Source organism: Microcebus murinus, chromosome 5 (genome assembly GCF_040939455.1).
Source record: "Microcebus murinus isolate Inina chromosome 5, M.murinus_Inina_mat1.0, whole genome shotgun sequence".
In the NCBI taxonomy this organism is placed as follows: domain Eukaryota; kingdom Metazoa; phylum Chordata; class Mammalia; order Primates; family Cheirogaleidae; genus Microcebus; species Microcebus murinus.
Genome location: NC_134108.1, coordinates 78,654,624 through 78,670,157, shown reverse-complemented (window position 1 = coordinate 78,670,157; position 15,534 = coordinate 78,654,624). Strand labels below are relative to the sequence as shown.

Sequence of the window (15,534 nt, the reverse complement as noted above, 5' to 3'; positions counted from 1 at the left end):
CAAAGGGCTGGTCCGCAGGGACAGGACGCGCAGAGAGCAGCCGGGGCACCAGTGCACGTGCGCGGCGGCGGAAGAAGCCCGGCTGCCGGGGAGACGAGGCCTGGGATCCAATGAGAAGGGCGCAGGTGGGGCGGAGCTGGCTAAACGCCTTTCAAATAGGGCCCAGGCTGGGCCGCAGTCGCTAACGCCTTTCTCCTGCGCGGCCTTCGGGTTTGCAGCGGCATGGCCACTCCCAAGCGGTTTCCAACACTGGTGCAACTGCAGCAGCGAGAAGGGATGCTCTTCGAGGTGCTCGGAAGCCTCAACAAAATACCCTACTGGTTCCACCACGAGTTCCTGAAGAATCCGAAGGCAGTTCGCCTCGAGTCTTGGTTGGTGGAAGCAATCTTCGGTAAGCGGGCCAGGGAGGGGCGGCGAATGCGGTGTCCTCACCCCACCCCTACCCACGGCCCTGGCGCTCTGGCCGCGTCCCAGGGCCAGCCTGCGCAGTAGCCACTGCCCTGTGCGGCCTCCTCCCTCCACCTTCGCCTCCCAAGGCCCCGGGAGCCAGCCCGCCCCTCATAGCGTCTCTGCCCCCGGAGCAGGCCCGGACGGAGAGCACATTCCGGACATCGAGTGTACGTCCCACATCCTGCTTCACGTGAATCGGTGGGACCCGGACGGCGAGGCTGAGATCCTGATATTCGGGCGGCCTTATTACCAGAAGGACACAGCCAAATTAGTCATGAACTTGGCTGACCATCACCGCCAGCTCCGGGCGCAAGGTACTGCCGGTGCTGGGAACCGGGAGGGCTACCCAGAGCAAACTCTGGCCCCTTAGGAGTGATCTTGATGTTTCCTGGCTGCGTGGGCAACCATGCCACCCTCCCAGTCGGCTCCGGAGAGGGTTTTCTCCTTGCAAGGGATCTAGAAGGCCAAGTTGAACTCGCGTTCTGGGATTCGGGCCCCTACTGCCGCAGCCCGCACGGAGACTATGCTTTTGTGGAGAGGGTATGGGGATACCGGTGTGGCCTCTGCACACTGCTCTTTTTCCAGGCTCAAAGGAGGCCCCTACTGAGGAAACCAAGACTCAGCAGTTTCCGAAGGCTGTCCGGGAGGTCAGGACCCAGCAGTCTTCTGAAGCTAACAGGGAGGCTGGGATCCAGCGATCTCTGGTCCAAGTCCGGGAGGCCGGGACCCAGTGGCCTCCGGTGAAGGTCCGGGAAGGTGGGACCCATTGGACTCAGGTCTAGGTCCGGAAGGCCGGGGACCCAGCAGTCTCCGGAGGCTACAGGCGAGGCCGTGACACAGAGGTCTCCCGAGGCTGCCTGGGACCCAGTTACCAAGTTATAAAAGCATCTCAGGTCCTGAAAGCATGGTTCTTCTAGGCCCTATTTCTGCCACAGATGCTGGGGGGAGAATGGCGTGGATTGTCTTTGTTTTCCCCTTCTGTTAAATGTTTGCAAACATGTATTTAGAGTTGTAATAAACAATTGCATTTCTCTAATGTCTGTTAATTGGAAGGTAGAGGGGGAAGGGAAAGGCGCATTCCTCCAGCAGCCAAGTTCTGGCCCTATGTCGCTGTCTACCAAAGCAGGTGGGACCTTTTGGATTTCTTCCCCGGCTGCAGTCAGGTGTGCCCCTTATGGTCCTTAACTGTGCACATCTGGCTTTGCTAGGTGAGAGGCCTCTTGGGCCCACCAAGTCGAAAACCTCTCCAAGCTCATGGTGGTTCTACTCCAGGTGATTTAGGATACCAAAATCTGGTTGTGACAGGGACCCAGCTGGATTTGGAAGGACCATCTGGGTATACTGCAGCACAGCCACCAGCCGCTTTTTTTTTTGGGGGGGGTGGGCAGAGTTTCTGTTGCCTGGGCTAGAGTGCTGTGGCTTCAGCTTAGCTCACAGCAACCTCCAACTCCTGGGCTCAAGCGATCCTTCTGCCTCAGCCTCCCGGGTAGCTGGGACTACAGGCATGTGCCACCATGCCCAGCTAATTTTTTCTATATATTTTTAGTTGTCCAGCTAATTTCTATTTTTCAGTAGAGACGGGTCTCGCTCTTGCTCAGACTAGTCTCAAATGATCCTCCCGCCTCAGCCTCCCAGAGTGCTAGGATTACAGGTGTGAACCACTGCCCCCTTTACTGTTGGCATGGAGGTGAGGAACTGGGAGAGAGCCCAGGCTGGAGCTGCACTCTGCAGGTGCATTGCTGACATCTTCAAGTCTTGTTGGGATCACCAACCTTCTAGCAAGTTTGACACAGCGAAGTACAGTGCTAGGGACTCTTTCCTCCATTACTATGGCGGCAAGAAGCCCCAAAGATGGCTGCTTATCCCCTTTGGCTTTCCTCTCTGGTTCTAGCGCTAGTCTGGGCACTTGGATGTAGGTCTCCAAGCCTGAGTGTGAATCTGGATGCAAGCTAATAGCTGGGTGCTGGGATTAAACAATAACATGCAGTAACTTTAGGATTATGACATTTTTCATCTAAAAATTCAAGTAAGCCGGGTGCGGTGGCTCACGCCTGTAATCCTAGCACTCTGGGAGGCTGAGGCGTGCGGATTGCTCAAGGTCAGGAGTTCGAAACCAGCCTGAGCAAGAGCGAGACCCCGTCTCTACTATAAATAGAAATTAATTGGCCAACTAATATATATATAAAATTAGCCGGGCATGGTGGCGCATGCCTGTAGTCCCAGCTACTCGGGAGGCTGAGGCAGCAGGATTGCTTGAGCCCAGGAGTTTGAGGTTGCTGTGAGCTAGGCTGATGCCACGGCACTCACTCTAGCCTGGGCAACAAGCGAGACTCTGTCTCAAAAAAAAAAAAAAAAAAATTCAAGTAAACCTAACTTTATGATTTTGACACAAAGTCTTGCTTTATTACCCAGGCTAGAGTACAGTGGTGAGATCATAGTTCACTACAACCTCGAACTTCCTGCCTCAGCTTCCTGGAGTCCCTGGAATCATAAGTGTGCACCACCACACTGACTAATTTTTTTTTTTTTTTTTTTGGTAGAGAAAGAGCCTCCTGGGCCCGGTGCCTGTGGCTCATGTCTGTAATCCTAGCACTCTGAGAGGCTGAGGCAGGAGGATTGATTGAGCTCAGGAGTTAGAGAAAGTATCTCCCTATGTTGCCCAGGCTGGTCTTGACCTCCTGGCCTCCCAAAGTGCTGTGATTACAATAGGTGGGAGCCACATATCAGCCATAAACCTAACTTTAGATACCAGGGGAATGGTATGTCTATCACAGACCCTTTTGTCACCTCTAATAGATGATCACTCCAGTTTTAAATAAGCATTTTTATAATGGAATTAATGTAAAGCTGAATTTACAATAGGTTAACTATTTTTTAACAAAAAATGTATTAAAATAGTTGACCTATTTTTCTTTTTAATGTTTCTTTTAGAGGCAGGGTCTCACCCTGTCTCCCAGGGAGATCCTTGAATCTCAGCCTTCTGAGTAGCTGGGACTACAAGCACTCACCCACCAGGCCCAGCTGATTTTTTCCCCAATAGAGAATGAGTCTTGCTATGTTGTCCAGGCTGGTCCTTGAACTCCTATCCTCAAGGGATTCAACTGCATTTGCCTCCCAAAGCACTGGGGTTATAGGTGTGAACACTGCTCCAGGGCCACTGACTTTACTTTTAGAAGGTAAAAAGTGTAGGTGAAATGAACTTGAGACATTTTAAATCCAAATCAATGCAGAATCAAAATTCCAAGTGAGGCTACATCACAGCAGAACTAAAACTCAATGTGTATGTTTGTTTTCTTCTGTCTGTGGTCCCCAACCCCAGTGCATGGCCTGTTAGGAATCAGACTCTGCATCACCACCTGAGCTGACCCCCATCCCTCATGGGGACACCCCCCTCCATCTATAGAAAGATGTCATGAAAGATGTCCTAAGTAATGAAACTTAGGAAACAGGGCCACACAGAAGGTGAGAAGTAGATGAGGGAAGATTCATCTGTATTTAGTGGCTCCCCAACACTTGCATCACCACCTGAGCTCTGCCCTCCCATCCCACCAATCCCCACCACCCCAACTGTGGAAAAATTGTCTTCCATGAAACTGGTCCCTGGTGCCAAAAGGTTGGGGACCACTGTTCTATGAAATGCCCACATAACCAGAATGTCAGGTTATTTTACAAGCTGTTTCCCCTATACTCACCCAAACTAAATGTAACCAATCTATTTTATGTCCATGTGTGACTTTTATACTTTTTTTCAATATTTAACCCTCATCTTAACTATGTAGCTTTATAGAATATTTTAGTATTTGAAAGGGCAAGTCTACTCTCCCTTTTTTTTTTTTTCTTTTTTTTTTGAGACAGAGTCTCACTCTGATGCCTGGGCTAGAGTGCCATGGCATCAGCCTAGCTCACAGCAATCTCGAACTCCTGGGCTCAAGCAATCTTCCTGCCTCAGCCTCCCCAGTAGCTGGGACTATAGGCATGCACCACCATGCCCAGCTAATTTTTTCTATGTATTTTAGTTGGCCAATTAATTTTCTTTCTAATTTTAGTAGAGACAAGGTCTTGCTCTTGCTCAGGCTGGTTTCCAACTCCTGACCTTGAGTGATCCTTCTGCCTCGGCCTCCCAGAGTGCTAGAATTACAGGTGTGAGCCACCGTGCTGGGCCCAGTCTTGGTCATTTCTATATGAAACTATTATCTTTTTTATATATTTTTAGTTTGCCAATTCCTATTTTTAGTAGAGACAGGGTCTCACTTCTTGCTCAGGCTGGTTTCCAACTCCTGACCTTGAGTAATCCTCTTGCCTTTGCCTCCCAGAGTGCTAGTATTACAGGCGTGAGCCACCACACCTGGCCCCGGCCAAAACTATTTAAATACATAGAAAATTGGTTGAGTAAAAAGGTATATAGAGGCCGGGCGCGGTGGCTGACGCCTGTAATCCTAGCACTCTGGGAGGCCGAGGCGGGTGGATTGCTCAAGGTCAGGAGTTCCAAACTACCCTGAGCAAGAGCGAGACCCTGTCTCTACTATAAATAGAAACAAATTAATTGGCCAACTAATATATATAGAAAAAATTAGCCAGGCATGGTGGCGCATGCCTGTAGTCCCAGCTACTCAGGAGGCTGAGGCAGGAGGATTGCTTGAGCCCAGGAGTTTGAGGTTGTTGTGAGCTAGGCTGACGCCATGGCACTCACTCTAGCCTGGGCAACAAAGCGAGACTCTGTCTCACAAAAAAAAAAAAAGATATACAGAGATGGCTTTCAAAGATACTGGTTTTTTCTATTTCTTAAGCAAGGTACACTAGTGCTCATTATAATGTACCCATAGTTTATGGGGGTAGGGGGGGAAAGGGCATTTATTGAAACCTTAAAATCTGTACCCTCATAATATGCCAAAATAAAAAAAAAGCATACTAAAAAAAATGTACCCATAGTTTAAAGAATATATATATGCAAGATATTTTACCAATTAAAAAAAGAGGGTATTAGAGATGGGAAGATACAATCTATGTCATTCTATGCCTGTATCATCTCTGTTTGGGAACTGTGGGCTGAGGCCTTTGTCAATTCTGTTCAGGACAAGGAAGGGGCAAAGCCGGGCATGGTGACTCATGCCTGTAATCCTAGCACTGTGGGAGGCCAAGGCAGGAGGATTGCTCAAGGTCAGGAGTTTGACACCAGCTTGAGCAAGAGCGAGACCTCCATTTCTACTAAAAATAGAAATTGGCCAACTAAAAACATATAGAAAAAATTAGCCGTGCATGGTGGCACATGCCTATAGTCCCAGCTACTTGGGAGGCTGAGGCAGGAGGATCGCTTGAGCCCAGGAGTTTGAGGTTGCTGTGAACTAGGCTGACAGCTACGGGCACTCTAGCCCAGGCAACAGAGTGAGACTCTGTCTCAAAAAAAAAAAAAAACTATATAACTACATGCAACATGGATAAATCTCAATGTTCAGTGAAAGAAGCCAGACCTAAAAGAGTAAATACTGTATGACTCCATTTAATTCAAAATAGTAGTTATCCCTGGAGGTGGGTGGGAATATAAAACGGGAGCTTCTGGAGTGCTGGTAATGTTCTTTTTATTTTTGAGGCAGAATCTCACTGTTGCCCCAGGTCGAGTGCAGAGCTCACTGCAACCTCAAACTCCTAACCTCAAGCATTCCTCCCACCTCAGCCTCCCACAGTGCTAGGATATCAGACATGATCACCACTCCCTGCCCATAGTCATTTATTCTCTGGGTGCTGGCTAAATGGGCTGTGTTTTCCTTGTATTTGTTTGATAAATCTTTTCACACTTAGGATGTACAAGTTTTGAATGAATCAGTAAAATGTTAAAAAAATTAACAGAAAATACTGGCAGTAATGGGAAACTACTTAAAGGTAAAGGCAGGAGATATTTTTGAGTAATTCTTTTAATACTTTCTATATTGCCTATCTTTAATATTGATCATGTAGATATGTTTATCATAAAATCCATAATGCTACTTTTATTTTGGATATGGTACTAGTAAATATCTGTATCAGCAACCTGTTATAAAAATATTCATGTGCCTCAATAGAATACTGTGGATTCTTCACAAATTAAGGTTTATTCTAATTTCTTTCTGTATATAAAAAAATGAAAAATACGTTTAAATTCAGCTGGGGAGAGAAATAAAAACAAACAGGAAAGTATGGTGCAGAGGTAAGAGTTTGAATCCTAGAATTAATGTTTTGGTTCAAATCTTACCCACTCTCCTCCTGCTGTCCTGGCTCTGTGACCTAGGCAAGTTACTTGTGCTCCAAGCATCCTATTTAGATGCTTGGCACAGAGCCTGGTATTTGGTACAAGCTCTAATAAATATATAGGTAGATAATATCTCCAAATTCTGAAAGGTATAATGACAGAGCAACTATCCCTTTTAGACATTAAGAGGTTATGAACCTATTAATAATAGTATAATATTGGCACATGGATGAAAAGGAACACAGAGAAATACAAAATTAAATTTTGTATTAGTTTTCTAGGGCTGTCAACAAAATACCACAGATTGGGTGGCTTAAACAACAAATTTATTTTCTCACAATTCTGGAGGCTAGAAGTCTAAGATAAGGTGTTTGTGGATGGCTGCCTTCTGTGCCCTCACATGGTTTTTCTGTGCTTACACATATCTGTGTCTAAATTCCTTTGTATAAGGACACCAGTCATATTGGAAAAGGAACTGCCTATATGATCTCAATTTTACCTTAATTACTTCTTTAAAAGCCCTATCTCCAGCACCCTGGGAGGCTGAGGCAGGGAGGAGGATTGCTTGATCTCAGGAGTTCAAGACCAGCCTGAGCAAGATCTAAACCCTGTCTTTACTATAAATAGAAAGAAATTAGCCAAACAATTAAAAATAGAAAAAATTAGCTGGGCACAGTGGCACATGCCTGTAGTCCCCAGCTACCCGGGAGGCTGAGGCCGGAGGATAGCTTGAGCCCAGGAGTTTGAGGTTGCTGTGAGCTAGGCTGATGCCATGGCACTCTAGCCCAGGCAGCAGAGTGAGACTGTCTCAAAAAAAAAAAAAAAAAAAAAAAAAAAAAAGGCCGGGTGTGGTGGCTCATGCCTGTAATCCTAGCACTCTGGGAGGCCCAGGTGGGTGGATTGCTCTCGAATTCAGGAGTTCGAGGCCAGCCTGAGCAAGAGCGAGACCCTGTCTCTACTATAAATAGAAATTGGCCAACTAATATATATAGGAAAAATTAGCCGGGCATGGTGGCGCATGCCTGTAGTCCCAGCTATTTGGGAGGCTGAGGCAGAAGGATTGCTTGAGCCCAGGAGATTGAGGTTGCTGTGAGCTAGGCTGATGCCATGGTACTCACTCTAGCCTGGGCAACAGAGTGAGACTCTGTCTCAAAAAAAAAAAAAAAAAAAAAAAGCCCTATCTCCAAATAGTCACATTCTGAGGTACTGGGGGCTAGGACTTCAATATGTTAATGTGAACAAAGGATAGAAGGAGTACAGGATTCTCCAGTAACTTTTGAAAAATTGGAATAAGTTTTAAACTTACCCCTTTTCCCCCCAAATAGTCAGAAATGTTGAATAGCTTTGCAGATACCAATGCTGACCAAAGCCACCTGCCACCAGCCATGGTCAACCCCACCGTGTTCTTCAATATCACCTCTGTAGACAGCAAGACCTTGGGCCACATCTCCTTTGAGCTGTTTGTAGACAAAGTTCCAAAGACAGCAGAAAACTTTTGTGCTTTTAACACTGGAGAGTAAGGATTTGGTCATAAGTGTTCCTGCTTTGACAGAATTATGCCAAGATTTATGTGCCATGGTTGGTGGTTACTTCACATGCTATAATGGCACTGGAGGCAAGTCCATCTACAGGAAGAAATTTGATAAGAACTTCATCCTGAAGAAGCACACAGGCCCTGGCATCCTGTCCATGGCAAATGCTGGACCCAACACAATGGTTCCTAGTTTTTCATCTGCACTGCCAAGACTGAGGGTTTGGATGACAAGCATGCATCGTTGGTAAGGTAAAGGAGGGCATGAATATCATGGAAGCCATGGAGTGCTTTGAGTCCAGGACTGGCAAGACCAGCAAGAAGATCACCATTATGGACTGTGGACAACTCTAATAAGTTTGATTTGTGTTTTATCTTAACTACCACACTATTCCTTCACTCCTCCACCCCATCTGTTCCCAATATCCTGTAATCTTTGCGCTCTTGCTGTTCTTGGGTTCCATATTTTCCTTATTTCCTTCCACATCTAGCTGGATTGCAGAATTTATGATTATGAAATAAAAACTAAACCTACCAAAAATGTTCAATGATTTTGTAAAAATCCCACCAGGAAAAACTTGAAGGAATATCAAATTTTTATTGGCATGAAATCAGGAGTTTTTAAGCTTAAGAGCAAAACTGGGGATGCAGGGACATCACAGAGGAAATAATTTAATTACATAAAATAAAAATCTTTCATATGCAAAAATTTGAGACACAAAAGGATGGAATATATTGGTAATAAGGGACCACTGTTACAAACCTATTTATAGAGATAAATAAAAATCCTTATCTTCAGAGCTGAAAGAAGTCATTATAGGAATAAAAAAATATAAAACTGAATCAAAGTAAGAAAGTGTTCAATATTGCCTGTAATCAAAGGAGCACAATATAAGAGATTTGTGAGTTTAAAACTCTTGCAAGCCAGTTGCCCTGGAGTGTACCTATAGTCCCAGCTACTGTGGAGGCTAAGGCAGGAGGATCACTTGAGCCCAGGGGTTCCAGACCAGCCTGGGCAACATATCCAGACCATCTCATTAAGGAAAATAAAACTCTTGCAAACCGCTAGCACCCTTTACTGCCAAGGGGTGAAGAAATCGCATAAGAATCAAACCAATCCCAACTTAGCCTGAAACGACAGACTTCTTGACACTCTTTGTCCCATGAACTCTGCTTCCTGAAATTGGCAGTGGCAAGGGTAGGAGCTGTTTTGCACAGAGTGGTTATCTTTGTGTAATACGTCATGGAAAATCCAGGCCCATGATGGACACCTGTGCGGCCTCATGGAAAAGGAGACAGCTGGCTCTGAGGCAGGATGTTCTCCACAAGCCAAAGTGCCTGGGATCCAGGCTCTTCCTCAGTGAACAGCAGCCCCAGCATAATGAATGCTAACTACCTTGGCTATAAAGTTGGAATGCCACAGTTGTGCATGTAGGAGGCTCAATTCCAAGAAGAAAACATCCAGGGCTCCACAGGGCCAAACTACCAGCTTCAAAGTGAGAGCCTTAAAGGAGTCGATTTGGCAGCACCTGTGAGCCCATGAGAAATGCAAATGATGGGTCCAACCCAATGCACTGAATCAGAATCACTGGGAAAGGGGTGTAGGAAATTATTTTAACAAGTTCTCAAGGTGACTTTGTACAAGCTTTAACCCTTTGCACTCACTTGCTTTTTTTCTCGATTCCTTTATTCTACTCGGGATTTAATTTTTTAAATACCCCAGATTTTACAAAACGCAGCAGTAGAATAAAAAACTGGAGTTTTTTTTCATACAAACTTGATTTGGATTTTTTTATATTTCAAATTATTGATACATTCAAAGGGTAATTTTAATCTCTATAATTTTTGCTAACTGTGTTGAGTCACACTCGACATCCGAGTGCAAAGGGATAAAGTTTGAGAACCAAACATGTAAAAACAAAACAGATCACCGTTTGTGAGATTATCTGCCCCTGCATCTCTGACCTCTGTGCTTGAGGGTCTGACTGACCATAAAGTCATAAAAGGATTAGGAGTTTCCAAATGGTAGAAACTAAGAAAAAAACAAAACCACTACATACCAGCCTTCTATCCAACCCCTCACATCAAGACAAGAATGAATAATATTTTATAAATTTGCTTTATTTTAAGTGAGCAAATTTCTTTGCCATTGGACGAAACAGAAATCCATTTCTTTTTTACAAATTCGTTTTTGCAACAAAATAAACCAGTATCCATCAAGACACAGGAAAAAGGAATGCAGAGATAGAAATACTGTACTTGCTTCTCTTCATCTTTAGTAGAAACAGGACTGTTGTCATAATGCCCCTGACAAGTATGTTGCCTTAAGCATTAGGACGCTGGGGAGTGTGGGAACCTGATGCACGGGCCTTCAAGATCTCCTCAAGGTGCTTCATCTTCTCAGCTGGAAGAGAAGCAAATTGATACCAACCATGGAGAAAGAAAAACGTTCGCTGTTTCAAACTACTCCATGATGGGGGGGGGGTGAAGAGAGAGGGGAGGAGAGGAGGATCTGTTAACATTGTTTCTCAGGATGGAGGCTCTGAACCTGGGACCTGAGAATACTGCCGTAGCCCAGCTGAGGCTGACTTGGGCAATGATGGACCTATTGTCATCAGATCTTAGCTTACTTTCTCAAGGTCTTACTCAGGGGTTCCCCAGAAACTGCCAGCAGCTTCCTGTGGGTTATAAACCGCGATAAGTTTTAAGAAGGTTAAGGGAGAATGGAAGGAAGCCGAGTAAGGCCAGTAGGGCACCTCTGGCTCCCTCCTCAAGCAGGTTCTCAAAGACTCTCACCTCGGGCACGATTTTCTCGATGAAAACACGCCAGGCCTAGGAGCAGGCTCTTCATGCGGCACTGGACACTGGGCCGTCCAAAGACAGTGATTTCAACTAAGTTCCCAGAGTCCACTATGTTCACCGTCAGCAGGGCCTGGCTCATCCACTCCATTTCTGGAATTCTGGCTCGGTCTGGGCCTAAACAGGTAAGGCAAGACTCTGAGGGTCCGCATGGTCTCGGGTCAGGAGGAGCTAGATTTGAAGGGAATGTTTGCCGGGGAAGGGAACAGCTGGAAGCTGAGCACCACAGCAACCCATTTGGCCTGCAAATCCGGGAAAGAGGCTGTAGAGAGTTGCTCCGCCAGGCTTCTTTCTGACTGGAGCAGGATAGCCCACTAGCACGCCAGGGGTTGCTCACCAAAAATCGCGTCTGCCAGCCATGCCTCCAGGTAGAACACCAAAGGGTTCCTCAGTTCCTGCACCGGAAACCACCAGGGCCGGATGCGAATCTGCGGTGGCGGAAGTGGTGACCGAAGCAGTCTCTCCAGGATGCTAGACGGATACAGTTCTTCCTGCTGGGACTCAGCCGCGCCAGCGTCGTCCGCCATATTGGGGCCAGCCTCCGCCATATTGGGACCAGGTGCCGCAGAAATCACTCGGAGCCGCTGGGCTTCCTCCAGACCCAGGCGCGAAGCCCGGCTGTCTTTAACTGCATCCGGCCGGCCCCACCTTTCCGACACCGCCTCGCCCCCTGGGGTGGGAGGGCCTGGTGGAAACTGGGCCATCACCTGGCGCTTCCTGCTCCCCCACTGTTGCCGGGACTTCCTCTTCGGCCTTGAACTAGTTAGTATTCACTGAGCTCTTTTTGGGTCTCCAACGCTGTCTGTCGTCATCTCTGCCTCCTAAGGTATCACTTGGCCTGAAAGGCCCTTGTCCTGGCACGTAACTCATTCGTAACTCATTCGCAGGGTGAGCTCTCGTTGGCCACGCTGTTGACTGGGAATCATCTTCATTGTCTAGGTTAAGGTTTCCAAGTTACCTTCCAAAGACAGGTAGATAGGACCAGGCCTAGGTCAGGCTCATGGAGTCTGTAAATTTTCCCTCTTCAGCTCCTTGTTATCTTCTGACTCTCTGGATGGCTACCGTTTTGAAATCAGACAAGCAACCGTGTCATGTTTTAAACAAAACGGCAGAGGTGGTCGTAGAACATGTTGCAACTTTCCTTTATTTTCACTGCCCTAAGACAACCAGTGTCAACACGCATTTCTTCCCAGTGTTTGTAATTTTAATTAAAAATTTAAATTATGAAAGATACCACACATCCAAAAAAGTAATGAAATACAATCATGACCCTCCCCTAATTTAAATAACAGATGTTGCTATTTTCCCACATTTGCCTCAGTTCTTTTTTTTTTTTTTTTTTTTTGAGGGTTTCCCTCTGTTGCCTGGGCTGGTGTTCAGTGGCATGGTCATAGCTCGCTGCAACCTCAATCTCCTGGGCTTATTTCATCCTCTTGCCTCAGCCTCCTAAGTAGCTGGGACAGCAAGCCTGGGGCTGGTGTATATTATACCCATGTGTGTTCTTACATGTTTTCTCTACTACATTTCTAGAAATGTTGTTTGGTAGTTGTTTTAGAATAGATAGCGTCTGGTGTACATACTTTTTTGCTCTTACAATTAGCTATGTGTTTGTTTTAAAAATCTTTTTAATGGATAATTTCAATCCTTTATTTAAAGCAGGATACTATTAATATATCAAAGTCCGTCATCCACATCATCTAGGCGTCAATAGTTATCAGTAGATAATATCTATGAGGAGGTACTGAATCTAATTTTAGTGGATTTTTTACTTCTGTTTAATTTTTAAAATCAATGTAATATATGCACATTGTAAAACAAAGTCTTGAAGATATAAATATGTGAAAGTTCTCTCTTTTACATAGTCTCCCTTAGTCTCTTTTTTAATTATATATATATTGTAAATATCTCCTTCCAGTTTAAATTGTCTTTTTACTTTCTTTAAGGTGTGTTTTGATAAACAAATTCTTCATTTTTTTTTTTTTGAGACAGAGTCTCACCCTCTTTCCTAGGCAAGTACGGTGACATCGGCCTAACTCACAGCAACCTCAAACTCCTGGGCTCAAGCGATCCTCCTGCCTCAGCCTCCCGAGTAGCTGGGACTACAGGCATGTACCACCACTCTCAGCTAATTTTGTTTCTATTTTTAGTAGAGGGGGGTCTCACTCTTGCTCAGGCTGGTCTCCAACTCCTGGGCTCAAGCTATCTTCCCGCCTCAGCCTTCCAGAGTGCTAGGATTATAGGCATGAGCCACCTCACCCAGCCAAATTCTTAATTTTGATATAGTCAGATTTATCAGTCTTTCTAGTACAGGTTGAGCATCCCTAATCAAAAAATCTGAAACTCCAGAGTTGGAAATTTTCATCAGAAGTAGAAAATTCCTTACTTTGTGATGGGTAAAAGTCAAAATGCAGTCAAAACATTGTTTCATGCACAAAATTATTTAAAATTTGTTAAAAATGTATAGACTGTTGAAAAAAAAGAAAATAGAATTAAAATATTAAAAGTGAAAAGAAAAATAAAATTAAAAAAATAAAATAAAGTTTATATAAAATTTCCTCAGGCTATGTGTATAAGGTGTATATGAAACATAAATTTCATGATTAGACTTGGCTTCTATTCCTAAATATCTCATTATGTATGTCAACCCAAAAGGTTAAAACAACAGATATTATGGACTTAAAGAAATCAAAGTTAATTTTATTCTGAGCCAGGTTTGAGGACTGTAGCCTAAGAACACAGACTCAGCACAAACTGAGAATGCATCCTGTAGTGGTTTATGTGAGGCACATTATTTATAGGTTTTAGTGCTAAGTGGCATTATATATAAGATTAAAAAAAATGTGATGGATGTACATAGGGTAAAAGGTTAACAAAGGCATAGGTTTCTTGGGGTCTAGAGAGAAATGATCGATTTTGTCCTGCCTTTATACTTCATCTGATAGGAAAAGTTAAAATTGGTACATATTTGACAAACTCCAGGCTCACAGATGAGAGTTCAGCTTAGTTCATAGGCATAGGTTCTATTACCTATATGACCAACCTACAGCTATTTTGGGTTGCTTTTTTAAAAAAAGTTTCTTTCAGATTTTCCTTTTTTCTGGACAGTTTTCACCTTTTGGTTGAAATCTTCCAAAGGAGGACTTTGAAGACCAAATAATATAATTTGAGGGATTTGATAAGGTCAGGACCTGTTTGTTTAGAATTATAGGATATAAGGGATCAAATCGAAATTCTGAATGCCCTTGTTCTACTCTTCATCCTTATATAAAGTGTTTTTATCTGGTTTGTCAATGAGGGTACAAAGGCTCGTATTTTTCCTATTGGGATGGGAAAAGCTCTTGTTCTATGCTAATGTTTCCTCATCTCACAGAGAAATGACATGATCATTGCAATTGGGGTTATTTCTTTAGGAGCTGTTTCTCAGACGTGATGAGGCACATATGCACAGTAAGTCATACTGGTGAAAGGCCTTGAGGAGTTGCATGGAAGAATATCCAATTTGATGTCTTTTATAAGCCTTTAGGGCTCAAAAAAAAAAGTTAAAACGGTAAATCCTCAGTCAGAAGTAAGGGAATGTGTTGGACAAAAGGGCAATAGAAGACTCCCTTACATACATTCTATGGCTGCTAGTTCAGTTGATGAACTAACATAATTTTAGTTGGAGTTCTATTTTTTCAGTAACATTTGCAATTTCTGCAACATTTGTAACAATTGTAATATAGAAATTTTAGAAAGATAATCAACAAAACAGTGAAAATTGAGGCAAAGATAATGAAGAAAAGAAACAGTCTATCATAGAAAAGAATACTGAACATACATTTTGATAGTCTGTAACCAATCGGATAATTTTCCTTCTCTTTTCATTTGTTTGTATTTGCATTTTATATCTTTGACTGGCTTCATTCAGAACTGTAATTAACTGATGATTTATAATATCTAATTGCTCATCTTGCCATTCATTTTCTTCTGGTAGTACAACTTGAGGAGTGGTAAGTTCAAATTCCCAAAATATTTGATTATCAATGTCCTCGTTATCATAAGTGTTATTTTATCCTAAAAGTAACTTTCCTATGAACCCATTTTATTTTTATTTTATTATTATTTTTTGAGACAGAGTCTCACTCTGTTGCCTAGGCTGGAGTACCGTGGCGTCAGCCTAGCTCACAGCAACCTCAAACTCCTGGGCTCAGGCCGGGCGCGGTGGCTCACGCCTGTAATCCTAGCTCTTGGGAGGCCGAGGCGGGCGGATTGCTCAAGATCAGGAGTTCAAAACCAGCCTGAGCAAGAGCGAGACCCCGTCTCTATTAAAAAAGAAAATAAATAAATAAATAAAAAAAAAAAAAAAACAAAAAAAAAACTCCTGGGCTCAAGTGATCCTACTAGCCTCAGCCTCCCAAGTGGCTGGGACTACAAACATGCGCCACCATGCCTAGCTAATTTTTTTATATGTATATATTTTTTAGTTGTCCAG

The 15,534-nt window shown here is 44.1% G+C and overlaps 2 protein-coding genes and 1 pseudogene across 2 annotated transcripts; 2 read left to right on the top strand and 1 right to left on the bottom strand.

Moving 5' to 3' along the window:
• Positions 1–222: 222 nt before the first annotated feature.
• On the top strand, positions 223–1,232 carry KHDC3L (KH domain containing 3 like, subcortical maternal complex member). Its single transcript, XM_020287347.2, has 4 exons — positions 223–391; positions 585–769; positions 886–918; positions 1,059–1,232. Exons 1-4 carry the CDS (start codon positions 223–225, stop codon positions 1,230–1,232), a joined length of 561 nt encoding a protein of 186 aa, XP_020142936.1.
• Positions 1,233–8,058: 6,826 nt separating this feature from the next.
• LOC105884654 (peptidyl-prolyl cis-trans isomerase A pseudogene) lies at positions 8,059–8,558 on the top strand (annotated as a pseudogene).
• Positions 8,559–10,307: 1,749 nt separating this feature from the next.
• OOEP (oocyte expressed protein) lies at positions 10,308–11,590 on the bottom strand. Its single transcript, XM_012788767.3, has 3 exons — positions 11,401–11,590; positions 11,001–11,180; positions 10,308–10,608 (listed from the first exon to the last, which is right to left on the bottom strand). The coding sequence occupies exons 1-3, from the start codon at positions 11,588–11,590 to the stop codon at positions 10,529–10,531; spliced, it is 450 nt and encodes a 149-aa protein (XP_012644221.3). The 3' UTR covers positions 10,308–10,528.
• Between the last annotated feature and the right edge of the window lie 3,944 nt (positions 11,591–15,534).